The 26,150-nt window shown below is 41.9% G+C and overlaps 2 protein-coding genes across 2 annotated transcripts; one reads left to right on the forward strand and one right to left on the reverse strand.

The window, feature by feature from the left end:
* Positions 1–1,840: 1,840 nt before the first annotated feature.
* Positions 1,841–23,753, reverse strand: LOC134674341 (HIRA-interacting protein 3-like). The gene is made up of 15 exons (XM_063532389.1): positions 23,405–23,753; positions 23,112–23,225; positions 22,804–23,022; positions 21,246–21,415; positions 16,350–16,443; positions 15,326–15,382; positions 15,192–15,245; positions 11,950–12,022; positions 11,089–11,170; positions 9,751–9,947; positions 8,973–9,189; positions 7,144–7,218; positions 4,370–4,571; positions 2,361–2,558; positions 1,841–2,010 (listed from the first exon to the last, which is right to left on the reverse strand). Exons 2-15 carry the CDS (start codon positions 23,215–23,217, stop codon positions 1,856–1,858), a joined length of 1,899 nt encoding a protein of 632 aa, XP_063388459.1. The 5' UTR covers positions 23,218–23,225; positions 23,405–23,753; the 3' UTR covers positions 1,841–1,855.
* A 26-nt stretch (positions 23,754–23,779) lies between these two features.
* Positions 23,780–25,621, forward strand: LOC134674377 (mitochondrial import inner membrane translocase subunit Tim22). Its single transcript, XM_063532442.1, has 3 exons — positions 23,780–24,152; positions 24,788–25,051; positions 25,515–25,621. The coding sequence occupies exons 1-3, from the start codon at positions 23,921–23,923 to the stop codon at positions 25,601–25,603; spliced, it is 585 nt and encodes a 194-aa protein (XP_063388512.1). The 5' UTR covers positions 23,780–23,920; the 3' UTR covers positions 25,604–25,621.
* The last annotated feature ends 529 nt before the right edge of the window (positions 25,622–26,150 follow it).

A 26,150-nucleotide genomic window follows, 5' to 3' on the forward strand; every position in this document is an offset into this window, starting at 1 on the left:
CGGAGTCGTCATCGTTGACGGAGGAGCGCAGCTTGGAGAGCGTGCGGCGCGCGGCGGGGGTGTCGTCCTCCTCGTCGGACGAGATGACGATGCTCGTGTATACATGTAGAGTGACCAACCTAGTCGGAGTCGTCATCGTTGACGGAGGAGCGCAGCTTGGAGAGCGTGCGGCGCGCGGCGGGGGTGTCGTCCTCCTCGTCGGACGAGGTGACGATGCTCGTGTATACATGTAGAGTGACCAACCTAGTCGGAGTCGTCATCGTTGACGGAGGAGCGCAGCTTGGAGAGCGTGCGGCGCGCGGCGGGGGTGTCGTCCTCCTCGTCGGACGAGATGACGATGCTCGTGTATACATGTAGAGTGACCAACCTAGTCGGAGTCGTCATCGTTGACGGAGGAGCGCAGCTTGGAGAGCGTGCGGCGCGCGGCGGGGGTGTCGTCCTCCTCGTCGGACGAGATGACGATGCTCGTGTATACATGTAGAGTGACCAACCTAGTCGGAGTCGTCATCGTTGACGGAGGAGCGCAGCTTGGAGAGCGTGCGGCGCGCGGCGGGGGTGTCGTCCTCCTCGTCGGACGAGGTGACGATGCTCGTGTATACATGTAGAGTGACCAACCTAGTCGGAGTCGTCATCGTTGACGGAGGAGCGCAGCTTGGAGAGCGTGCGGCGCGCGGCGGGGGTGTCGTCCTCCTCGTCGGACGAGGTGACGATGCTCGTGTATACATGTAGAGTGACCAACCTAGTCGGAGTCGTCATCGTTGACGGAGGAGCGCAGCTTGGAGAGCGTGCGGCGCGCGGCGGGGGTGTCGTCCTCCTCGTCGGACGAGATGACGATGCTCGTGTATACATGTAGAGTGACCAACCTAGTCGGAGTCGTCATCGTTGACGGAGGAGCGCAGCTTGGAGAGCGTGCGGCGCGCGGCGGGGGTGTCGTCCTCCTCGTCGGACGAGATGACGATGCTCGTGTATACATGTAGAGTGACCAACCTAGTCGGAGTCGTCATCGTTGACGGAGGAGCGCAGCTTGGAGAGCGTGCGGCGCGCGGCGGGGGTGTCGTCCTCCTCGTCGGACGAGATGACGATGCTCGTGTATACATGTAGAGTGACCAACCTAGTCGGAGTCGTCATCGTTGACGGAGGAGCGCAGCTTGGAGAGCGTGCGGCGCGCGGCGGGGGTGTCGTCCTCCTCGTCGGACGAGATGACGATGCTCGTGTATACATGTAGAGTGACCAACCTAGTCGGAGTCGTCATCGTTGACGGAGGAGCGCAGCTTGGAGAGCGTGCGGCGCGCGGCGGGGGTGTCGTCCTCCTCGTCGGACCAGGTGACGATGCTCGTGTATACATGTAGAGTGACCAACCTAGTCGGAGTCGTCATCGTTGACGGAGGAGCGCAGCTTGGAGAGCGTGCGGCGCGCGGCGGGGGTGTCGTCCTCCTCGTCGGACGAGATGACGATGCTCGTGTATACATGTAGAGTGACCAACCTAGTCGGAGTCGTCATCGTTGACGGAGGAGCGCAGCTTGGAGAGCGTGCGGCGCGCGGCGGGGGTGTCGTCCTCCTCGTCGGACGAGATGACGATGCTCGTGTATACATGTAGAGTGACCAACCTAGTCGGAGTCGTCATCGTTGACGGAGGAGCGCAGCTTGGAGAGCGTGCGGCGCGCGGCGGGGGTGTCGTCCTCCTCGTCGGACGAGATGACGATGCTCGTGTATACATGTAGAGTGACCAACCTAGTCGGAGTCGTCATCGTTGACGGAGGAGCGCAGCTTGGAGAGCGTGCGGCGCGCGGCGGGGGTGTCGTCCTCCTCGTCGGACGAGATGACGATGCTCGTGTATACATGTAGAGTGACCAACCTAGTCGGAGTCGTCATCGTTGACGGAGGAGCGCAGCTTGGAGAGCGTGCGGCGCGCGGCGGGGGTGTCGTCCTCCTCGTCGGACGAGATGACGATGCGCTGGCGCGGCTTCACGCCCGTCGCACCGCGGGTCATGCGCCGCGTGCCTTCGGGCGCTGGAAAACATACATATGGTAAATATTCCCAGAGCCAATTTGCAAGGATCGAAAAATTTCCAATACTAGCAATCATTTTGATGAATTAGGAGGTGAATTTATTGTCCAACTAGATCTGGCTAGCTGGCTACCCTACCCGCTTTAATACGGAATTAGGGTATTACGAATTTAGTAGATTGCCTTGTAGTCTTAAAAAGACTTCAGGCCGAAGGTTGTGATATTTCTGCGGTTCCGTGAGAATCTGCCGAATCTTACACTAGAACAGGTGGCGCAGCAAACTACTTTTTATATTTATTTATTTATTTTCTGTATCTATGGGCCTTTGTTGCCTGGGTTTTTTTATAACTCACTTTGCTCTCCATCTCCGTCGTTGGACGCCGGTTTGCTCTTGACCTTGGCCTCCTTCTTGGCCTGTTTCTCCTGTTCCTTCTTGTCGACCTTGGCCTGTTTGAGCGCCTTGCACTTTTCCATCGTAGGCTTGCCTTCGAGCCCCGCCGCGGTCAGTAGGTCCATCATTTTGCCGACACGCTCCTTGTTTTTTGTGCAGCCTGCAAATTAATCTGGATGAGGACTATAGACTAGGAATCCTCTAGACGGAGTTGAGAGCAATTATTTCATGAAACCGATGCTGCCAAAAATACTGGGGTGCGGGGGACGGAGTGAGCGAGTCCCGTGCCGTGATTGGTCCGTTCAAAGACACGGATGTCACACAAAGACACTTTGACTCGGAAATGGAGTAAAACTTCCGTATATTTGTGGCAGAGGGGGTAGCGCTACTATGCTCAGTCTGGAGGATGTCTTGTCTGTGCTAAGGACAAACGTCTTAAACTACCGATTTTTATACATTTTTAACTTTAAGTATAAAACGGGACTTAATCGCGTATAAGTGTCAAAATTTACCTCCGACGTGTCTAGGACGGATTTGTCCCTGTGGTCTCGGAGAAAGGTCTTTTTTTATTAAGTTTCCTTTTATAACTAATGACACACGTCTTTCCGTACTTAAGGAACGTAAATTTCATCTTAAGGGCCCCCCCACATCTGGCGTCTTTCGAGCGTCGGAGTCTACAATTCTATGGCCGACGTCGACGCAACGTCGACGCAGCGTCGACGCAACTGCGCAGCGACGTCAATTTCCATAGCGCTGGACCGACGCCGACAGACGCCGACGCTCGAAAGACGCCAGATGTGGGGGGGCCCTAAATAGATGCTATCTGAAACTTTTATATTGGTACTCCATCTACGGCGAAAATGTAAACGGATAATTTACATCTTTGCCTGCGATAATAACAATGAATAGTAGGCGATAGGATAGGATAGGTAGGTCAGATGGCAGTCGCTTTCGTAAAAACTAGTGCCTACGTCAAATCATGGGATTAGTTGTCAAGCGGGCCCCAGACTCCCATGAGCCGTGGCAAAATGCCGGGATAACGCGAGGAAGAAGAAGAAGAGTAGGCGATACATTCTATTTTCAAGGAATAATTGTGGAACTAAGACTTTGTGATTGTTCCATTGTGTGATTTACACCTGTGAGACAGGGCCAGGCATTGTTGAACTGTTTTGAGACTTTACTCTTACAAGATTGTGACACTAAGATTCAAAGTGGAGTTCTGAAATTATGAGATTGCAATTGTGATTCTAATTGTGGTGTACTCTGGAGTACCAAGTGGCCGAAGACCATCTGGATGCCCTAGGTACCGCTGGAGAGACGAAGTGCAGAAAGACCTTAGCGAACTCGGCGCCGTCGACTGGACAGAAACGGTTTTGGACAGAGTAGCATGGCGGTCTGTGGTGTCGGAGGCCCAGATCCATTTCGGGTCGTTTCGCAACAGCAGTAAGCAAATGTGATGTTTTAGAAGTAAAGGGGTATTTTTTTAAACGATATTGATAGAACGCGACGTTGTATGGCTGAAGCATAAAGCGGGCCACTCACACACCTGCCGCAAGGACAATACCGGTCGCACGGCGGTCGGAGCAATTTTAGGTTGTTTTCTACACACTAGCCTGCTACTCAGTGTGTAAGTGATAGTCCCGCTGAACGCACGTCGACGAGAATGGCTCCTGTGTTATCAAAGCATCAAAGGATTGGTCCGTTTGGTTCGGTAGTCGCCAATGAACTGACTGGAATTGCCCCAATCGTACTACACATGTAACAACCTAGCAGGGTGGTAGATACAATCTAGGGAGCTAGGAAGGTCTTGCGCCCCTGCCGCCCTGCTGCAGGCCCAATCTAAAAATTGCCCCTGCTTCTCTACACACATCACAATTAAGGAGGCAATTAAGGGTTCAATTCCAATATTGCCCCTGCGGCAGATGTGTGAGTGGCCCGCTTAAGTGTCGAGTGATATAAAATGTTACAGACCTTCGACAAGCTTCTTATAGTCAAATCTGATCCCAGCAGCTTTGCAGAACTTCTTCATGTCTGTGATGCCGGGCTCTCGCAGTTCAGGGGGTACTGGCGGTCTGCCGCGGCGACCTGACCCGGGGGTCCCGGAGCCGGGCGTGCGCGGGGCAGAGTTGCGGGACCCTTTGGGCCGTCCAGGGCCCTTTTTTAGGGGTGCATCCTGATGGGAAAAGAGAAATAATGAGTTATAGAACTGGTTTAACCTCTTGACTCCTAATACATGACATTTTTTAGACCTGCAAATTTCAACTACCTAGGTGTGTTTACTTTTTAGGGTAATTCGCCAGTAACTAGCCACCGGCCAATAACTGGCCGTCCTAAACTAAAAATTAGTTATATTCACCTATAAACAGAATTCATTTTAGTATAAGGTTTCAATAACTGGCTAGCCTTCAATAACTAGCCACCTTATAATAAAATGAATTATGTTTATAAGTGAATATAATTCATTTTTAGTTTAGGGTGGCTAGTTACTGACAGGTGGCCAGTTACTGGCGAATTACCCTACATTTTTATTTTCTTTGCTGATGTCTAGAGTTAGGAATTTTGGTGGCATTGGGTGAACATAGAGCAATGGAGTCGTTATTATATTTTTTTTGATTGAATGAATGAATGAATGAATAAATGATTGATAAATGATAAGATAAATCAATAATGCATAATAAAATTTATTAGTTACATACAACTTGTAGCCTAACTTGTATGTATAATTTATATTACAAACCTATTTCTTCTTTTTGGTTGACCAAAAAGTCCCGGCAACCAACTCTTGTATCATTGACGTTATGTTTCTGTCAAGTTCGACAAATCAGAAATATTTTCATTAATTTGTGAGAAGTAACGCAATTTCGTTTTATCTTCAACATAATTTACATAACGAAATAGAATGAGTTCTCCGCAAACTGAAACAATTCTGCGATGGATTGAACTATACCAAGAACTTACTTATAGCGAAGAGAGCAATTCTATCTTTTGTTCGGCATGTAACGTACGTCTCACGCAGATGAAAAAGTACAATATACTAAAACATATTAACAGCAATCACCATAGACTGAACTGCGGCGACCAAGATGGCTTTGTTTATGACTTGTGCATATTTCTGATTGCGTGCAATATTCCGTGGAATAGGGTAAATCACCCGGAGTTTCGGAAGTTTTTCGATAAATATATTTGCTGCAAATGCACAAATAACAAAAAGTTACCCGAACAAAGTCTTTTGAGAAAAGTATATTTGTCAAGAATATACGCGACTATAGTTAACAAAATAAGATTTACATTTTTCAATTGCAATTTATGGTTAACTATAGATGAAACACTTGACGCTCTTGGGAATCCTGTCGTAAATGTAATTGTGAAATCTTTGGAAGACAATTTACAAAAACCTTATTTGTTAGCTTGTAAAGTTGTGACCCTAGTTAATGCCAATACAATTGCTTCTATAGTTGACGAAAGTTTAAGGTTTTTATGGGAAGATAACTACACAGTTAATATAAATAAATTCTTGATCTTTTGCACAGACAGTGCCGCATATATGATTGCCGCTGGTAAAATTTTAAAGAAGACATATTTGAACGTTAAACATGTAACTTGTTTAGCTCACGGTCTACATAGAGTCGCGGAGCAAATTCGATCGGAAAACAGTTTAGTAAATACTTTGATATCAAATGTCAAAAAAATATTTTTGAAATCCCCTCATCGCATCCGAACTTTTAGGCAATATGCTCCGAACATACCGTTACCACCAGAACCAGTGGTTACTAGATGGGGCACCTGGTTAGAAGCTAGTTTTTATTATGCTACCTACTTTGAAGATATAAAACGCATTGTAATGCGGTTAAATAGTAGGGATGCTATGGCAATCAGAGAGGTTCAAGCTTTATTTGGCCATAGAAATTTAAAAAACAAGTTGGATTTTATAAAAAACTGCTATAGCATTATACCAGAATCAATTAATCAATTAGAGTGTACACATATTCCAATCCATGAATCGTTCCTAATAACTGTCATCGTAAGGAGTACATTGGCATTGCATGGAACTGAAACTGTACGAAATAAGTTAGAACTTGTATTAAATAGAAGTCCGGACTTTGACGTAGTGAGAGACATGGTTGATTTTGGCAATCATGCTCAAATTCTGAGGAATGCTACGTTAACATCGGTGGACGTAGAGAGATCTTTCTCGACACACAAATGGATTTTTCACAAGTTGAGAAATCGTATAACGCCAGGGAATATGGAACAAATTGCCATAGTGTATGCTTTTCATAATCTTGACAACCATTTCACATCAGATGAAGATAACATGCAAGATTTTGAAACTTTAATTCCAGTTGCAAGTTGTTCAAGGTCTTGAATACATAATCATTTTAGTTAAATAGTAAAATTTATTTACATGTAATATTTTGAAATCTACATAATATATGGCTTTATCATTCAGTTATTCATTTATTCAAATAAAAAAAATACAATGGCGACTCCACTGCACTACTTGTGCTAAAAATGCCACCAGAATCCTAACCCTACAGTGATGTCAATCGGAAGCGAGACCATTAAATAGAAATAGACTATTTTTTACACGACTGTCCAAAAAAAAGAGTGTATTGTTACTGTCTTATTTTTGACAGCTGAACTAGAATGCCCCACGTATGTTGAGGAGAATAGATTGTCAAACAAATGTTTGCGCTCTGTTGCAGAGAAAGCAGAAAAGCATTAGAATACAAATGTTTCCTTACCTCATCGCTGTCGTCGCTATCGCTGCCCGACGAGCCCGAGGAGTCGTCAGTCGACGACGAGTCCACCGTCGTCACCTGCAACAATGATTCTAGTATATAACTGGATCAGGCATGAAGGATGGGGGGAAATGACCGAACGGGATAGTCTTATGTATCTTTCAGGAGGAGTAGCAGCGAAAGCACTATTATTATTGTTTGTCCTTGTCAGTCTCACATTTTTTTTATTACCCACCGTAAATTTAGTATGTATTATGGTGGGCAACAAGTGTCAGAGTGAAACTAGTGATAATGTTGTCATTCTTGCTAAACTCTGGCGCCTATTTGGGTAACTGGATACTTCTACTGACAATGAGTTATAAGCTCGCGCTTCGCGTTGGCGTCGTAGTAGTTGTACAGCACTTCTACTGTGTTATGAGCGCCTGGTACTTTTCAGTCGAGCAATAGCAACAAAACTAGCGAACCATTAGAGCGTGGCGCACTAGTGCTAGCTCCGTCATTCTTAATTATATGCCCGAAACGCATACAGCGATTATTATAGCGAAGTTTGACATTGAGATTTGCAATAGTGTGGGTTATTGTAAGTCTGAGACTCGGTAGCGTAGTAAGTGGCAACGAACCACATTGGAGATAAGTCCTCTCGCCTGCAGTTTGGCAGCAGCTAGTTTAGCTGCTCGCGCTCCGCGTTGATGTCGTAGTAGTTGAACAGGACTTCTACTACTTATGAGCTCCTAGTACTTTTGAGTCGAGTAGCAAAACTAGCGAAAAATTAGAGCGCGACGCACTAGTGCTAGCTCCGTCATTCATGTATATATGCACGAAGCGTATATAGCGACATCGAGATTTGTGATAGTGTGAGTTATTGTAAGTCTGAGGTTTATTAATGTGTGGCAACTAACCTCATTGGAGATGAGTCCTCTAGCTTGCAGTTTGGCCGCGGCGGCCTTCTGCGCGGCGATCTGCACCGCCTGCGCCGCCAGCCGCTCGTGCTCCGCGTTGGCGTCGTAATAGTTGAACAGGACTTCTACTAACTTATGAGCTCCTAGTACTTTTGAGTCGAGTAGCAAAACTAGCGAAAGATTAGAGCGCGACGCACTAGTGCTAGCTCCGTCATTCATGTATATATGCACGAAGCGTATATAGCGACATCGAGATTTGTGATAGTGTGAGTTATTGTAAGTCTGAGGTTTATTAATGTGTGGCAACTAACCTCATTGGAGATGAGTCCTCTAGCTTGCAGTTTGGCCGCGGCGGCCTTCTGCGCGGCGATCTGCACCGCCTGCGCCGCCAGCCGCTCGTGCTCCGCGTTGGCGTCGTAATAGTTGAACAGGACTTCTACTAACTTATGAGCTCCTAGTACTTTTGAGTCGAGTAGCAAAACTAGCGAAAGATTAGAGCGCGACGCACTAGTGCTAGCTCCGTCATTCATGTATATATGCACGAAGCGTATATAGCGACATCGAGATTTGCGATAGTATGAGTTATTGTAAGTCTCAGATTTGCTAATGTGTGGCAACTAACCTCATTGGAGATAAGTCCTCTCGCCTGCAGTTTGGGAGCAGCTAGTTTGGGCGCGGCGATCTGAGCCGCCTGTGCCGCCAGTCGTTCGCGCTCCGCGTTGGCGTCGTAATAGTTGAACAAGACTTCTACTGTGTTATGAGCGCCTGGTACTTTCGAGTCGAGTAGCAAAACTAGCGAAAGATTAGAGCGCGACCCACTAGTGCTAGCTCCGTCATTCATGTATATAGGCACGAAGCGTATATAGCGACATCGAGATTTGCGATAGTGTGAGTTAGTGTAAGTCTCAGATTTGCTAATGTGTGGCAACTAACCTCATTGGAGATGAGTCCTCTAGCTTGCAGTTTGGCAGCAGCTAGTTTGGCGGCGGCGGCCTTCTGCGCGGCGATCTGCGCCGCCTGCGCCGCCAGCCGCTCGCGCTCCGCGTTGGCGTCGTAGTAGTTGAATAGGACTTCAGTGGAGACGGGGACGTCGCCGAAGTAGACCTCGTTGGGGATGTGGGAGGAATCTAGGCAGTCGTCGCTCCATCGCCTGTGGAAGATAACGGTTTAGGTCAGGGGTAATTTTAGTATGTGGTCGTGCGTGGTCGTACGCACTTAACTGCGAACTTAGTATGCATATTGAGTGGAGCGGGGTATGTGGCGGAGCGGAGTGGTGGAGAGTGAGAGAGGAGTAGCGCCAGTGGCTCACACCGGGGGTGCCCCTGGGCTTCGGGTTGTCGGTGGAAGATTTCGGTCGCCCGCATTTATTAACGCCTCGAATTACACGATGCCACGTCGGCAGTAATTCCACGCATCCTTTAAATTTCACAGACGCGATCTCGTACTCTCTATTTCATATAAAATTTATAAAAAGCGTCTCACCTTCTAAGGGTCGGTTACACCAAACTGTTCGTATCGTTAAAGAGTTCGCTAAATTTTTATATATGGAAAGGTTCATAGTAAACCGCCGGGGCGCGCCGGCTGACGTTGATCAGTTTGTCAAATGTGGTTGGTGCAACTGGCCCTAAATTGCTTCAGTGCAGAGGTTGTCGACTTTGTGTACGACTGGGACTCACGAGTCAATCGTTCGAAACATTAACGTGGATGTTACCTTCGGAACTGTATTCCGGAGAAGTCTTTCCGGAAGGGCCGCACGGCGTACTGGTAGCCCTGCGGGCGGGGCCGCGGCGCCACGTGCGGCGCGCGGGGCGCGGGGCGCGGCGGGGCGGCGCCGGGCGCGCGCGGCCCGGGCGCGCCGGGCGGCTTCGGCTTGTTGGTGGAGCCCTTCGGTCGCCCGCGTTTCTTCGGCTAAGCAAATATAGTTGGTCAAACCAATTTCATCCAAACTATACTCATCCTTTTCTTTTGGGTGCTAGTACTAGTGTAAAAGAAAGATAGTATGATTCTCTCTGTCTATGATTGAAATGAGACAGTCCTTTAAGAAACTATAGTAGCGTAGTGAAATCTTTATTTATTGGCATCTAAACACGCGGCGCGTCAAGCCAAGTTCAAAAGAAGATAACTGGCGACGCAGCGGCCATGTGTTACACAAAACATTTGGAGCCAGTTTAGACCATTACGTAACTCAAAATCTAATAAAAATAAACATGAAAATTGGTTCATTTATTTAGAGTTTAGACTCTTAATGCTAACTAGCACCCCAAAATTCATGAATATAGCTCATCTGGTTATAAAAATACAAAGTTACAAACATCTAAAAATCGGTATGTTTCTCAGTGACCTAATATGACTAACATAGTATCAAAAGCCTAACCCACTTCCAAATGATCTAGCAAGTTGAAATTTGGCATCCAACTAGGCAATTGTGTCGTTACAAACCTAAAGGAGCCCATTAATTAACGGTCCGCCGGACGGTATCAGCCTGTCAGTTGTTCGGAACTGTCAAAATTTTGTTCTAACTGACAGGTCGGCCGGCGGACTGTTAATCAGTGGGCTCCTTTAGATAAAGAAACAGTAACTTTTTTACGATTTGTAATATTTTCCGAAAAAAGATTTTGCTTACACACTAAGCGCTTATCGAATTTGTAATAGAAAAAATGAATTTTAGGTCCGAAATAAACTATGATAAAAACTAAACTTCAGAAAAGTAAATAATATAATATAAGATGTACGCAAGAACTAGCCAACTCAAATCCTAAACTTTAATTACATCCCAAATCCCAAGTAAACTAGATCTTGGCACCCATATCTCTCAATTCTTTTTTCGGCGAAGTCAACAACGACGCATATTCTTAATATTGAACTTGGCTCTCATTTCACATTTCTGTTTTTGACGGGATAAAAAAATACCTGGTGAAAATGAAGAGAAGATTCCTTTGCACGGCAACGAAATAAAGTAAAAAACAAACCAAAAAAAAAAGGATAAAATACGGAAATAAAACCGAAAAATTTACAAAATAAAATAAAAAGCCGATAAACTTACACTCACCTCCAGGCCGGGGGTGGAGGCCTTCCCTGGAGTCCCGGATTTGGGCAGTTCCGGACTGCTGAAGGGTTTCCGGTCCTCCTCACTGCAAATAAGTCACTCGTTTATAGGCTTATAGCTGGGGCCATAACTGGCCACGCCTCATTTAACAAGCACCTATTAACCCTACGTGTTACAGACAGCCCCCTCTGCAGAGCATGCATGGAGGCAGAGTAGACAGCCGCCCACGTCATTCTCGAATGCCCAGGGGTGGCAGAATACCGGGCACAACACCTCGGCTCACCGGGGTCTCTGCCACAAGTCGTGGGCAACGTCAAGGGTCTGCTAGGCTTCTTGGTAGAGTTGGGTTGGCGAGAATAGTGCCGCTAACCCACCACGCAAAACAGGCGCAATAATATAACGTCAAGTTGCGGAAACCAAGCCCGCGAGAACCTATGTAACCTATACTGCAAAACGTAATTCAAGACCAAAAAAAGTAAGACAATGTTGCCACTGCAATAATTTGTTTGTAAAATAGTAAATTCCTATTGATAAATAATCACGCTAAGATTATTTATTCATTAGTAATTTTACTCCTAATATTTAAAAAAGTACTTTTATTTACTTATTTGTACACAAATACAAGACGCGCTAGTAAAAAAGTGGCAACATATCTTACTTTTTTTGTTTTGAATTACGTTTTGCAGTTTATAAGTCACTCGTTTTTAAAAAAACAATTAAATGATGGTATTTTTCGTAGAAATCGGTCTAGTTTTCCCTCTCGGTTGGATGGTCAGACGCCGCTTTCGTAAGAACTAGTGCCCACGCCAATTCTTTCCCATTGAGTTTGTCTCGTCTTTGTAGCCGGCTAGGCCAGAGGCTTACCTCTTTTCTGCTATCTTCGCCTCGGAGCGCTGAGCATCGCCGCCTTCGGCTGAGCCCTCTGGCTTGCACGCCTCTGTTACAAAAGAATAGATCACATCATTATTTGCGTGAAGAAATAAAGTTGTTGTTTTGTAATATGGCTCTGGTATAAAATAGTTATTTCTTTTACTAGGGGGCAAATTATGCCACCAAGCTAAAAACACGATAACGGGAGCTAGGTATGGTTTGTAAAAAAAAAAGTTATAACTCCGTCCTTAGGGAGTTATAGCTTTTTTTAATTATGTCACAAATTCATACGAACCAAGTAGGTTATAAGACTTATAAGTAAAATACTTTGTTTAAAGTCAAGGTATAGGCTAGTCATATCGAACATTAAATTCGCAAGCTAACGGCTAGTTCTGATTTTTTAATATGTTGTTAGGATCACTACCAGCATTGTAAATCCATGTTTGCAGCTTCGAAAGACCTGTGCTAATTTTGCACCACTCAAAAAACCGCGAAATTTTCGTACTTCTTTTGGTATTCTCAATATAAGTCCTAAACTATGCATTTTTTATCAAAAAGATCTATGAACTAACTAAAGTTAATTAAAATTGCTACAATTTGAGACTAAAATCAACTTTGTAAGTTCAATACTTACCGAGATAACGCTCTACAAAAATGGGCAATTTTATCCAGTATAGTGAAATTTTAACATTCGGGCAGTTTTCGACCCCGAAATCAGAAAAAAAAACGTATTTTACGGGTAATTTAATAAAACGATGTTGTAGCAAATATAATTATCTTTAATATTAAGCAAACAATGATATCTCTTGATTATACCGTTTACTCACTAATCTTAAAATCCAAAAAGTGGGAAAACTGCGTTTTTAGCAAATTTGCTCTGTTTAGTTCTCACAATGGTTTGAGTTGAGGGTAATCTGAATTATAATTTTTGATCACTTTTAAATATTTATTAAACATATTTAAAAGATATCAAAAATAACATTAAGTTACAGCTGTTCATTTTGAAATAATTCAGTCTGAAAAATAGGCATATCGACGTTGTCTTCAATTTTGTCTGCGATTTCAAGCATGGCGACGTTGTGACAAGAGACACCGGAGCAAAGTTTGCATAACTCTGAGCATTTAAGGCCTGCTGCTTTTATGCAGATACAGCCGCCTCCGCTACAGCCTTTCTTGTACCCGCAAAATTTCAGAAGGAAGGGAGGTGCCACTACTTCACTCGTCATTTTTATTGGAATGGGGCTGTTTGGTCTTTTCCCATCCCCATTGAGTTGCATCGTTTTCCACCTCCAACCACTTCTGAATTTGGTGGTAAGTTCGGTAAGCATGGAATGTTGCACCATCTTCCGTTGAAGGCAAACGGGCCAAGTCAACCTTAGCGAAGGCGGCTGTTTTTTTTTTGTAGCGTAAGCTAAGGAGCATGGAGCGTATCTTTTGTGTAGTCCCCTCCATATAAAGCTACTAGGCATTTTGCTCCGGCATCTGCGATGGCTGGGTAGGCTGCATTAGGTTGCAGGAATACTTCAGCTATGATGATAAGCTCAACGTTCTTCTTAATGGCGCTCCACAGTTTGTTCCCCACATGCCAGAAAAGGGCAGAGGTAGTATCACACCCAGTGAAGGCGGGGAGAAACAACTCGAATCCTGGGGGAACTTCCAAATCTCCGCGATTAAATGAGGTTGAGGAATATTGTATGGGGCCAGAGCCACCACTGCCACTTTTCTGGAAATAAACATTCTTTCACAATCGAACCCATGTAGAAGGACAACACATCCTGGCCAATGATTAGCACTGATTTAAAAGAGGTGCTCTTGTCAAGTGCCGCCTTGACGATGCCACAGTCAGCATCCACGACTGCCTGCTTTGTCTCAATTCCCTGGCTTTGGAGGGCGGAGCATATCAGGGCAATCAGTCGCCGCTTGTTGCTGTCGTTAGTCAATTACTTCTCCTGGGCTATTTTTATTATGGTTGACTCTTGAAAGACGATTTAGTTACACTGCAGAGAACCATAGCGCCTTGCGCGTTCGGCAGTTTTTGTGTTATTCTCTGCTCCATCCTCAGGATATCTGTCAAAGACCAGAGCAACGTTCCGTCTGAAATGATTGTAGGTGAAGCTGACGTACCCTGCAACGATATTCCTCACGGAGTTGTTACGATGCCATATCACCTTGTGCAGTATGAAACACCCATCTACCACAACAAACATGTCGGCTCCTACTGAGATGCTTTGAGGTAGTGGAGTTAAAGCTGAGTAGAACAATGAACCCTCTTCTGTGAACAATGCCGTGGGAGGTGGAGCTAACTAAACATAGCAAATATGCGAAAAAAGCAGTTTTCCCATTTTTATGATTTGTGAGTATTAAACGGTATCTGGAACCAAAGGACTTTAAAATGCTACCCATGAGCTCCATCATCCGACACATGGATATGGTGGGAAAAGCTATTGAGTAGTTGACGGATCTTCTCTAGAGGGTAATAAGGCAAGGGCCCCCGAAAACAATAAGATAAGATAAACGGTATGGTCTAGAGATGTCGTTCTTTGCTTAAATTAAAGTTAATTATATTTTCTAGAACATCGTTTTATTATTTTACCCGTTAAATAAATATTTTCCCTGATTTCGGGGTCGAAAATTGAACAAATCTTAAAATTTGATTGCTTTGAATTTTAAAATTGCTTAAATTGCCCATTTTTGCAGAGCAGCATCTCGGTAAATATTGAACTTACAGATTTGATTCTGGTCTTAAATTGTAGCAATTTTAGTTAACTTTAGTTTCTTCATAGACGTTTTTGATAAAAAATTAATAGTTTAGGAGCTATATTGAGAATACAAAAAAAGGTATGAAAATTTCGCGGTTTTATGAGTGGTGCAAAGTTAGCACAGGTCTTTCGAAGCTGCAAACTTGGATTTACAATGCTGGTAGTGATCCTAACAACATATTAAAAAATCAGAACTAGCCGTTAGCTTGCGAATTTAGCAATGTTTTGTGTCAAATATGACCGGCCTAGTATGAAAAGTTTTACTTTTAAACTACCGTCTTTAAATAATTTAATATTTTTGTTTACGCTTAAAAATATTTAATTTGATTAATTTAATAGCCATTTAAAATATTTTTACATAATCTTAAATTGTGGCTGCAAGTTGCTGGTTCTCTGCTAGGATTAATTGTCTCAAACATAATAAGAAACCATTCAGGAGTTAAACAAAAATGTGCAATTTATTGACATGATTATTACCTGCGGGCTTATCTCCGGGTTTACCGTCAACTCCAATGATAGGCTGGCCATCATCTGAAAACAAGCAATAAGTTTATTGGTGCAAATAAAATGACTCGTGCAAATTAAAAAATCGCAAGTAAATTTTATTGTACCTTTCTTTTGCTCGACTGGTTTGGAAGCATCCAACAATAACGATTTTTGAGACACATCTGAAACAACAGTGAAAAATATAAAATAAAACCACAGAATAAATAATAGTATTCCATACAGAAAGGAAACTTCCTACAAAACCGAAGTTTAACAGCGATTCAGGGCCGAATCGTGCTGTCCCTTTCTAACATATGGCACTATCCCTTTCGGCTATTTAGGATTGTCAAAATTCAAGCCAGTATCTTATCTGTGGTCGTGCACGCAAAGGGACGTCAAATTGTGTCAACCCTATTAATTGCGCGGCGCAATGTTGGCTGAGCCGAAAGGAGCCGAGTTTGCCCGAAGGGACAATTATCGCACGGAAAGTAAGCAAGTATGCAATCCAAACTTTTTGAAGCATGACCTGAGACTCCTGGTGATTCCACCACAGTCGCTTAGACTTATGAAGGGTACAAAAGAGGCAGACTATACAAGGGCGTAGCCATCAGCCAGTAAACTGGGGGGGGGGCCTAAATTAAAAAACCGGGCAAGTGCGACTCGGACTCGCGCACGAAGGGTTCCGTACCATAAAGCAAAAAAAAAAACGGTCACCCATCCAAGTACTGACCACGCCCGACGTTGCTTAACTTTGGTCAAAAATCACGTTTGCTGTATGGGAGCCCCACTTAAATCTTTATTTTATTGTTTTTAGTATTTGTTGTTATAGCGGCAACAGAAATACATCATCTGTGAAAATTTCAACTGTCTAGCTATCACGGTTCGTGAGATACAGCCTGGTGACAGACAGACGGACAGACGGACGGACGGACGGACGAACGGACGGACGGACGGACAGCGAAGTCTTAGTAATAGGGTCCCGTTTTACCCTTTGGGTACGGAACCCTAAAACGTGACCACTTTTGAGCTCCATTTGTACAAAACGTAAAGTTGGCGGACTGGAAAATACGCTTTGATTTTTGACAGACAAATTTGTGTAATTGTAGAACTGGATCGAAATAGTAAGGAAAAGCTCAATGGGTGACGTACCATGGGGCTTGTCGACGTCAGGCCTGTGCGCCAGATCGTCAGGCTTGAAGATGTCCGTCTTGATCTTTATCTTCGGCTGATCCAGGTCTCCGCCCTACAAACAACATCATAATATAAGTAGATGAGCAGTTTCTAGACTGAATGAGGGTTTGGTCCTGCGAGGAAGTTGAGTTAAAGTGGCCAGTGTCAATTGGGCTTAAGCCTCATCTCCATATCGCGCGGCAAACCATCCGGGCTGGCTCGCGAGCCAACTCGATGGCTCGCGCAGCAGCCTGGTATCCAATGCGCGCGGCTGCAGCGCGAGCCAATGTTCGATGGTTTGCTTCGCGATATGTAGACGGGGCTTTACAGGCTCAGCAGTGAGCAGTCTCTTTGTGTAGATTTGTGCAAGTTTTTTTAAAGCGAAACCTATAAACCTAGAATATATTATGCTGAAGGGATCAACATTAAAATCAAAGTGATATGTTAAGATTTAGGTGGAAAATGTCTTCTTCCAAAATGGAAATTGTATAAAAATACGGAACCCTAAAAAGTACCTTTTGCCAGTAGCTATCGGTACCAGTAGGGTATAGACCCTCTTATGTATATTTCTGGTTGTTTTTGGGAGAGAAACAGAAGAAACTAATGATTCGGTTAAATTGTGTTTGAATGTATGGGGAAGACAAACTAATTATAGCCAGCCTTTTATGAATGTAGTATTATACCTTAGGGTATGGTGCTCTACGCACACTAGCGTCCCTTCCCCTCCCCCTGACGCAACCCCCCCTTTTTGCATGAAATATGTCCCGGTTCACAGTTTATTACATTTTTTGAGGAAAGTATACATTTTAGGTAAAAAGTGTCAATGAAAGAAATAATCCTTAATAAATTCTTAATAAAAAAGGTCATATTCATTTTTTTATATGATGCACCATATTCATGTATTAGCTTGTTAAAATTCGAAACAACATCGTTTTTACTTAGGGTTGGAAACTCATTTATTATACACGGTGTAACACGAGGAAGCCGAATAATTTTAACAGCGTATTCCTGATCATATTTAGAGACAAAAATGTCCTATAAACTTTTTTTAAATTCGCGTAGTTTTAGAGTTGATACCAATTTAAAAGAAAAACAAGAGTTTATTGTTACATAGTGCAAAACGCCTTTTTGATGGCGATGTTGCTACTATGGGACGTAGTCCAAATATCCTTATTGATAGATGTCAAAAAGTGACAAGTAACACTTTGCAATATTAAGTCTTACCAAAAAAAAAGGAAAAATCCATTTTAACTGACAAGTTTACCAATAAAATTTACTTTTTACTAGCTGTGCCCGCGGCTCCGCCCGCGTGGAATTCGGTCTGTTCTATTTCTCTCCCTCTCCCCTGGAGGCGGAACTTGAAGTAAAGTTGACAGATGGATATGCTAGAGGACTGTAGTCCAGATAAAATATTTAACAATTAGGTACCACTAAATAAAACTACACTCCAAAATCAATAGCTTTTTGCGCCCTTATTCAAATTTTACACGTGATTTAAACGACAGAGCAGTAGGTGTATATCGGACGATATAGTAAGGTATACGCGCGCGAGCAAAAGCGAAGCGGCTTGCCTGGCTAAAGCGCCACTCACCGTGGTCTTCTTCAGACTCCTGAGGAAAACCACGTGCCCTTTGTAACCTCAATGCGTTGCGAGACTTTCGCGAATCGTTTGATTTTTTTGGGGAAGGCATGGTAATGCGTATAAAATTCGAGTCCCAAATCGTTTGACTTCGCAAACGACCAATGCCGGATTAAGATATGTATTTTGATGCCCTAAGCATTTCTAGACCATGGTGCTCCCCTCCCTAGGGTCGTCAAGATTATATTGAATTTTTTTTTGGTCAATTGAGTGACGGTCATTGCCGCATTAGAACTGGATATGGAAATCAGTCACATCATTTTATCACGAAAATTGACAGTCCTGCAGCAATAACGTTGCAACAGAGTAATGCTGCTGCAGTCGCCACCTGAATATCACCTTTATCATATCTAATTTTTTTCGATATAAATACGCAATTTAATAGACAGTTGGTCATTTTTACTTTTAGTATGGAAATCAGTCACATCATTTTTGCACAAAAATTGACAGTGCTGCAACAGTAACGTTGCAACACAGTAATGCTGCTGCAGTTGCCACCCGAATACATATTTAAGAATATTATTGAAAACGCGAGCGAAGCGAGCGCGAAAATTTTTCGATATAAAAACGCAATTTGATAGACAGTTGTACGTTTTTACTTTTAGTATAGAAATCAGACACATCATTTTATCACGAAAATTGACAGTACTGCAGCAGTAACGTTGCAACAGAGTACTATTTTCGATGTAAAAAACGCAATTTGATAGACAGTTGCACATTTTTACATTTAGTCCCAACCAGGCGCGAATCCAGGATTTCATACAGAGAATAAAATTGATGTGACAGTTTTCTATCAGCCTAGCTTGGCATAGGGCTCGATATTTAAGGGTCTTAGCGACGTTGTTTTCATACAGAAAAGATGCAAGAAAGCAGAGCCTGGAATTGACCAAGTGAATTGTATTGGCGAAATGTGAGCAAGGCAGAAGGCCCAGCTGCGAAAGAGGAAAGCTTGGATTTGCATCCACGCCCAAGTAGGATGCTTTTAGTTTTCGGCTTTCACGGGGCCCCTGAGACCTAACTGCCAAAGTGTTATCACTTTGACAGGATCGCGGCTAAGTAGCAACTCGCCTTGGCCGACAAATCTGCCGTGCAAGAGAGCAAAATTCGCTATAAAATCGGTAACCTATGTCGAAAAAATCGGCTGGCCGCAAGCCCGCAAGCAAGATTATTTCCATGACTTTAAGGGCGTCCGCGTAAGGTCAAATCGAATGCCTACGTTGGAAATTTTCATACGTACCCTCACTCTCTTACTTTTAGTATGGAAATCAGTCACATCATTTTATGACGAAAATTGACAGTAACGTTGCAACAGAATAATGCTGCTGCAGTTGCCAACCGAATATCACCTTTATCATATCATAGAATGGTGAAAACGCGAGCGAAGCGAGCGCGAAAATTTTTCGATATAAAAAACGCCATTTGATAGACAGTTGTACACTTTTAGGGTTTTCCGTACCCAAAAGGTAAAACGGGACCCTATTACTAATACTTCGCTGTCCGTCCGTCCGTCTGTCACCAGGCTGTATCTCACGAACCGTGATAGCTAGACAGTAGAAATTTTCACAGATGATGTATGTCTGTTGCCGCTATAACAACAAATACTAAAAACTGAATAAAATAAAGATTTAAGTGGGGCTCCCATACAACAAACGTGATTTTAGACCGTAGTTAAGCAACGTCGGGCGGGGTCAAGTACTTGGATGGGGGACCGTTTTATTTTTGCCTGTTTTTGCATTATGGTACGGAACCCTTCGTGCGCGAGTCCGACTCGCACTTGCCCGGTTTTTTTACTGTTAGTTTCAACCAGGCGCGAAAAAGTTTGCCCCTCCTTCCTAAGTAGCGCCATAAGATTCAGGGGCAAACTTAAATCAAGCGAGTATTGTGGCTACCCTCCCTTATATGGGTTGAATTTTTATAGTCTATAACCTGGCCGGAGATTTTCTCGACAGATTAGTAAAGTTTTCATCAAAATTCGTTCAGCCGTTATCAAGTGATGCGCGTTCAAATAAACAGACAAACAGATAAACAGATAAACAGACAAACAGACAAAAATTCTAAAAACTGTTGGAACGTGTTCTGTTATCGATTCTAAGTATCCCCAGCCAACTTTTTTTCAAATATCTTCCATGTACAGACTTTCGACCGTCTACAGCTTTATTATATGTATAGATGTACAAATATATTAAAAAAAATTGAAAAAAATATACAAAAAAAATTTTTTTTTGGCGAAATTGACCTAAACTCGAATTACATTTTTTCATTCTTTTGACCTCAGAAATAAAATATTTCGCATTTCTTGTGAACACCTTGTAGAGTATGTGTTATAAAATGAACATATCCTTTTTTATTAAGAATTTAATAAGGTTTATTTCTTTCATTGACACTTTTTTCCTTTTTTTTGTATACATTCTAATACATGAGGTCGAAAGAAGGAAAAGATGTAATATGAATATTATGAATACCTATAGGTCCATTTCGTAAAAAAAAAAATTATTGTTTAGTTTTTTTTTTTTTGATATTTTTGAATTTATTTGTACATAAAAAGTAAATGCTATTGGTAAACTTGTCACTTAAAATGGATTTTTACTTTTTTTTCGTAAAACTTAGTTTTTGCAAAGTGTTACTTGTCAGTTTTTGACATCTATCAATAAGGATATTTAGATTAAATCCCATAATAGCAACATCGCCGTCAAAAAGACCTTTTGCACTAAGTAACAATAAAAACTTGTTTTTCTTTTAAATTGGTATTAACTCTGTAACTAGGCGAATTTCAAAAAACTTTATACGACATTTTTGTCTCTAAATATGATCAGGAATACGCTGTTAAAATTATTCGGCTTCCTCGTGTTACACCGTGTATAATAAATGAGTTTCGAACCCTAAGTAAAAACGATGTTGTTTCGAATTTTAACAAGCTACTAACATGAATATAGTGCATCATATAAAAAAAATTAATATGACCTTTTTTATTAAGAATTTATTAAGGATTATTTCTTTCATTGACACTTTTTACCTAAAATGTATACTTTCCTCAAAAAATTTAATAAACTGTGAACCGGGACATATTTCATGCAAAAAGGGGGGGTTGCGTCAGGGGGAGGGGAAGGGACGCTAGTGTGCGTAGAGCACCATACCCTAAGGTATAATACTACATTCATAAAAGGCTGGCTATAATTAGTTTTTTAAAAAACACAATTTGACCGAATCATAAGAAAGGAAAGAAAAGTATTTCTTACCATCATTTCACTCTCCGGATGGGGTCTCTTATGCACATCCTGCGGCTCGAGCTTGATCTCCGGCTTGAGTTGCTTGACGTCGAGCGGTTTCTGGGCGTCCAGGGGCGGCAGCAGATGCGGCTGGGGCGCCCAGGCGGCTTTGTGCACCAATTCTGGGGCGTAGCCTTGAACTGGGGAGACAGGTTTAATTATTCTCAAATGTTTAAATTGCATGAATGGTATTATTAGAAAATTGTAGCTTAGGGAGTGTTATTGCAATGTTCTGCTGCCAGAGTGCAGTATTAATTTGTTAATAAACCATAGAGCAACTTATACACACTAGGCCTTAAACAGTGTTTTGACAAGTGTTCACTATGACATTGATGCACCAAGGCGGTTTGATTAAAGGTGAAAACGCGAAACGTGAAAATCGGGATTTCTTTATCTGTCTCTCTATCGATCGAATAAGCGAGTGATAGAGAGACAGAAATCGTGTTTCGCGGTAGGCCATGTGATTGATGTGACGTGTGATGTGTCTTTGATGTCAATGAGGTTTGTTTACTGTATGTGCTAATGGTGCCACCTATGCAGAGCTTTCCCTAATATTCCCTATTTGGTTTTCCTTTTTCAATTAGCTGTAAGTTTTCGATTTGGGTTCAACTGCTTAAAAATCCAGCTTCCGATATTATTTAAATATAGTGCTTAGTAAATAATTAATTAATGTTATGTGAAGTATTTTCCTTTTTTTATGCAGAATAATAAAAATCAAACTTTCAATATGTTTGATCTTAAGTTATGGTTTTTCCCTAATTTTCGTTTTCTTATTGACTGTTTAATCTGCAGTTTAATTTCACACAGCTGTTTAATCAGACAATGTTTCTTTTTTTTAACTTAGTTGTATGTATAAATTGGGTGTCATTTAGCACATTTTATGCAACACACATTCAAGATTATAGTGTAAATTTAGGTGGGACACATTAGCTGTTAGCATCAAAATTTTATATAAGTTATCAACTTTCACAATTCCATACAATTTTAATTATTTGTGTGCTATATTAATTAATTAAAAATATTATCAGTAAGTATACAATTAAAATCATTTATTTAAGTTTAGTTTTTAATTAGTTTTATGTTTAGATTAGATATGTAGTGTATTTTTAATTGTATTATTGTTTATGAATAAATTAAAATCAAAATATTTATAATTTACAATATTTAAATTAATTAATTATATAAAAAAAAATAACAAGAACATTGGCAGCTATTGCTTTTTCATTGATATTGTTAATAGGTGCATATTTATTTTTGAAAAGGAATCTAGGTCAATTAACTCTTGAAAACTATGACATAATACTTTACTGACTGGTTGACTGGAAGAGATCCCTTGCAGGGTTGTTTGCCTTTGTACATTGTATCTTAACCTGTCTTATGTACAATAGAGTGTTTACATACATACATAATATATGTATCTATGAATACCAGATTTTGTACACTACTGATATGTATTTATCCCAATAAAATATAAAAAAATCTAATCTAAAAAAATAATAAACAAAAATTGATCACTTACATGACTTACCCATGTGAGACTGCGGCATATGCAGTTGAGCCTGCGGCTGCTGCGGAGGAAAACTTTGATGGTGCGGGTAATTCTGGTGGGCCGGGGGGGCATATGACAGGTTCTGAGGGGCATAGCCCCCGGGCGGCGGCGGCCCGTACGCTGCAAACGCATCTGGGGGCGGGTAGTGCGTGTTGTACGCTCCAGCGTACGGTTGGTATGGTATTTGATGCCCATTATCTACAACAACATATATTAACTCAGATTTCTCGTTTAAACCTACATTTTTGAACATTGAATGGGTGATATAAGTGTTTTAAAACGCTTACCCATGTAATTGAGCGGCAATCCGTTCCCCTGCACCACACCGTGGCCCGGCTCCCCGTCCATACGCAACCGCTTCTGGTTCATGGCTCGTTCGGCTTCATAATTCATCTTCGTAACTAAAATAACAAACAACACTTAAATGCACATCCCCCGACAACACTACCGCACATCTTATCCGCGATATTGTTACAAAATAAGACTAATTGGATAGTTTCGCGATCGCCGTGACAGACGCCAACCGGACGCCAGCACTAAACACAGGTTATACTCTGGGCCAAAGCAAACACAAGCGTACCTTTGTTGGTTTCAGATTGTTATTGATTTTAGTTAATAGAAGCACCTCGAGCCTTCCCCGCGATAGTTTGGTGCATAATAGAGCACAATATTAAGTCAAAATAACTGTTGCATACAAAATATGCATCGAATTATCAGCTTATTGACAGTAAAATTAGAAAAAAACACAAGTGAAGCGGAGGTCGTGTATTTTTTTTCTCATTCTTTGATTTTTTTTCTTTAATGGTAATACTAGGCGTCTTTTTCTGGCGGGTTCGACCACACCATACGTGTGGTTATGAAGCGGTTAGCGCAATCGATTTTTAGTATGACCAGCAGCGAAAGCAATTAAAATCACCAATATTCATTTAAGGTGATTATGAAAACGCTTCAAAAACGTCATGTTGTCAGCTGAAAGATAAATTTCGATAGGTTATGTTGTAATTAGGCCTTAGGCCCATCCTTTTACGTAAATATCGTATTTAAACGATTGTTAAATTACATATGCTTTTCCAAAGTGGATAAAAAATAAGAAACAATGACGGACTATACCCAGCCACCGCCTCCCGACCCTAGATTAGTCAGGTTTTACGAAAAAAATGATTATGAATCGCTCGCCAAATATCTTATTGGTAATAATTACCGATATCGCGAAAACATTCTTATACCGCGGTTTCTTGGTCCACCAGAAATTAAAACTAACGAAGAAAAAATGATCGAAGCTGCTGTAGAGAGCTGTCCGTTTAAATCACTCACAAGTTGTATTGTTGGTAAGTCTTGTTTTTAACAATTGATACATAAGGGACTATTCCACCTGTCCAATTTCTTTGGCCAATGTCAGCCACACTCTCATTAAAGCAAAATGTGAGACGCAATACACATTCGACAAAGGAATTGGACAGGTGGAATACCTCCCTTAGCAACATTGAAGCTAAACTTTTATGTATATTGAATATTTAGTGTTTTACTACAGATTTTTTTAAATATTACTATAACCAGGGGTGTCAAGGTTCGGTTTTGTAAGAAGTTTCCTTTCTGTACGGTAGTACTATTATTTATTCTGTGCTATAACACAATCTCATGTGCCATTAATGCACAGATTTAAACACACCCTTTGTAATATGACATCATTAACATTAATCGAATTTAAACTGTTGTGAGACATACTAACATTAAATAATTTTACGGTTTAGACTCACTTGTTTTTAGTCACTTGCGTGACATGTTTCGTAGAGCCTAGGTCTCCTTTCTCACGACCGTGTACGCGATACACGGCCGTCGTGAATGCTGCTCGCACTGTTAGTGCTTGAGAAAGGAGACCTGGGCTCTCCGAAACATGTCGTGCCAGTGACATAAAACAAGTGCGTCTAAACCATAAAATTAATCAATCATTAACATTATTTAGGTTACGGTTTGGGGGCTGCCGTCGGTCTCTTCACCTCCTCACTCATGCCAAACGTCACAGACACAACAGCACCACAAACTCAAACAGCCAGACAAATATTAACCGAATTCAAAACTGCAATGTTAAGTAATGCAAAGACTTTTGCAATACTTGGAGCTGTGTTTTCTGGAGTCGAGTGCTGCGTAGAAACAGCAAGAGGGAAATCTGACTGGAGAAATGGGACTTACGCTGGAGGTGTTACTGGTGGACTTATTGGATTGAGAGGTACAAACAGCATTCTCAGAGTTTGCAGCAAGTTTGATAGCCCACACAGTCCAAGTGTTATTTATACGTCATAATTTCATAGAAGGTTGACGTTTAAAATAACACTGGCACTGCAAAGGCTATCAAAATCGCTGCAAATGCTTGGCCTAACTCTAATGGTGGACACCGGTCATGACCCCCCTTGGGCCCTGGGCTGTGCCTACAGTAAATTAGTTTCAAAAGTTTCAATGGTATATTAGCGAAAAAATTACTAGAATTTGACCACATGAGAACCCCCCACCCCCCCCCCCCCCCTTGCAACCTAGTACTAAGTCTTTTTAGGATCCTGAATGAAGAAATGCATCAAGCAATTATGCAGTTTTGCTAAGGATCATTCCCATACAAATATTGAATTTTACACCTTTTATTGAAAAAAAAAAATTGATTTGCCATTATATAATTATGATTCTTACTTTTTTTTTAGGTGGCCTAAGAGCAGGCGTTTTGGGTGCAGCCGGTTTCGCGGCATTCTCTACAGTTATCGATTACTACATGCACTCTCGAGGCTCCTGAATTATTCACAAATTATAGAGTCTGGCTAGCCAAAAATTGTTGACAGATATTTCGTTGTTGTATCACCAATTGTCTATGATTTTTAAAAAAGCTAAAAGTCAGTTGTCAATTTATGTCATTCATTCAAATTGTTTGCTGGATTTAAGGGGTCTATTTTAAATAATATTAATAATTTCTATACTGAGTGAGGTTTGCAAACTATTATTTAAACACGTAAATAATTACGACAATGTGCGAAGTCGACGTGTAGCGTTGTATAACGAAAAACTGCAATGTTTACAACTCCTAACCAAATGTAAACAAATTATGAGGTTGGTGCTCTATAAATATTTTGATACTTTAAATACTAGTTCTAACATTTGCCTATTACTTTGATTAAGTACGTGAATTTATTAATGCCTGAATCTCAGAAACAGGACAAGTGTATAAAGAAACGGATAAACTAAAAGTTCTGAAATATATCTATAAAATCTAAATATTGGAACGTAAACATATGTGTTTGTCATTGATTGTACTTTAAATGGTGGTAGAAATTATGTGAGCTGAC

Source organism: Cydia fagiglandana, chromosome 20 (genome assembly GCF_963556715.1).
Source record: "Cydia fagiglandana chromosome 20, ilCydFagi1.1, whole genome shotgun sequence".
Classification (NCBI taxonomy): domain Eukaryota; kingdom Metazoa; phylum Arthropoda; class Insecta; order Lepidoptera; family Tortricidae; genus Cydia; species Cydia fagiglandana.

Bases quoted from the DNA above. Each gene is read 5' to 3' on its own strand.
- LOC134674341 (XM_063532389.1), bottom strand. From the start codon at position 23,217: ATGAATTATGAAGCCGAACGAGCCATGAACCAGAAGCGGTTGCGTATG. The intron at 11,171-11,949 runs GTAAGCCTCTGG...ACTTATTTGCAG, and splicing joins GCGAAGATAGCAGAAAAGAG to TGAGGAGGACCGGAAACCCT. The intron at 9,190-9,750 runs GTAACATCCACG...TATCTTCCACAG, and splicing joins TCCGGAATACAGTTCCGAAG to GCGATGGAGCGACGACTGCC.
- LOC134674377 (XM_063532442.1), top strand. From the start codon at position 23,921: ATGACGGACTATACCCAGCCACCGCCTCCCGACCCTAGATTAGTCAGG. The intron at 24,153-24,787 runs GTAAGTCTTGTT...AACATTATTTAG, and splicing joins ACTCACAAGTTGTATTGTTG to GTTACGGTTTGGGGGCTGCC. The intron at 25,052-25,514 runs GTACAAACAGCA...CTTTTTTTTTAG, and splicing joins TGGACTTATTGGATTGAGAG to GTGGCCTAAGAGCAGGCGTT.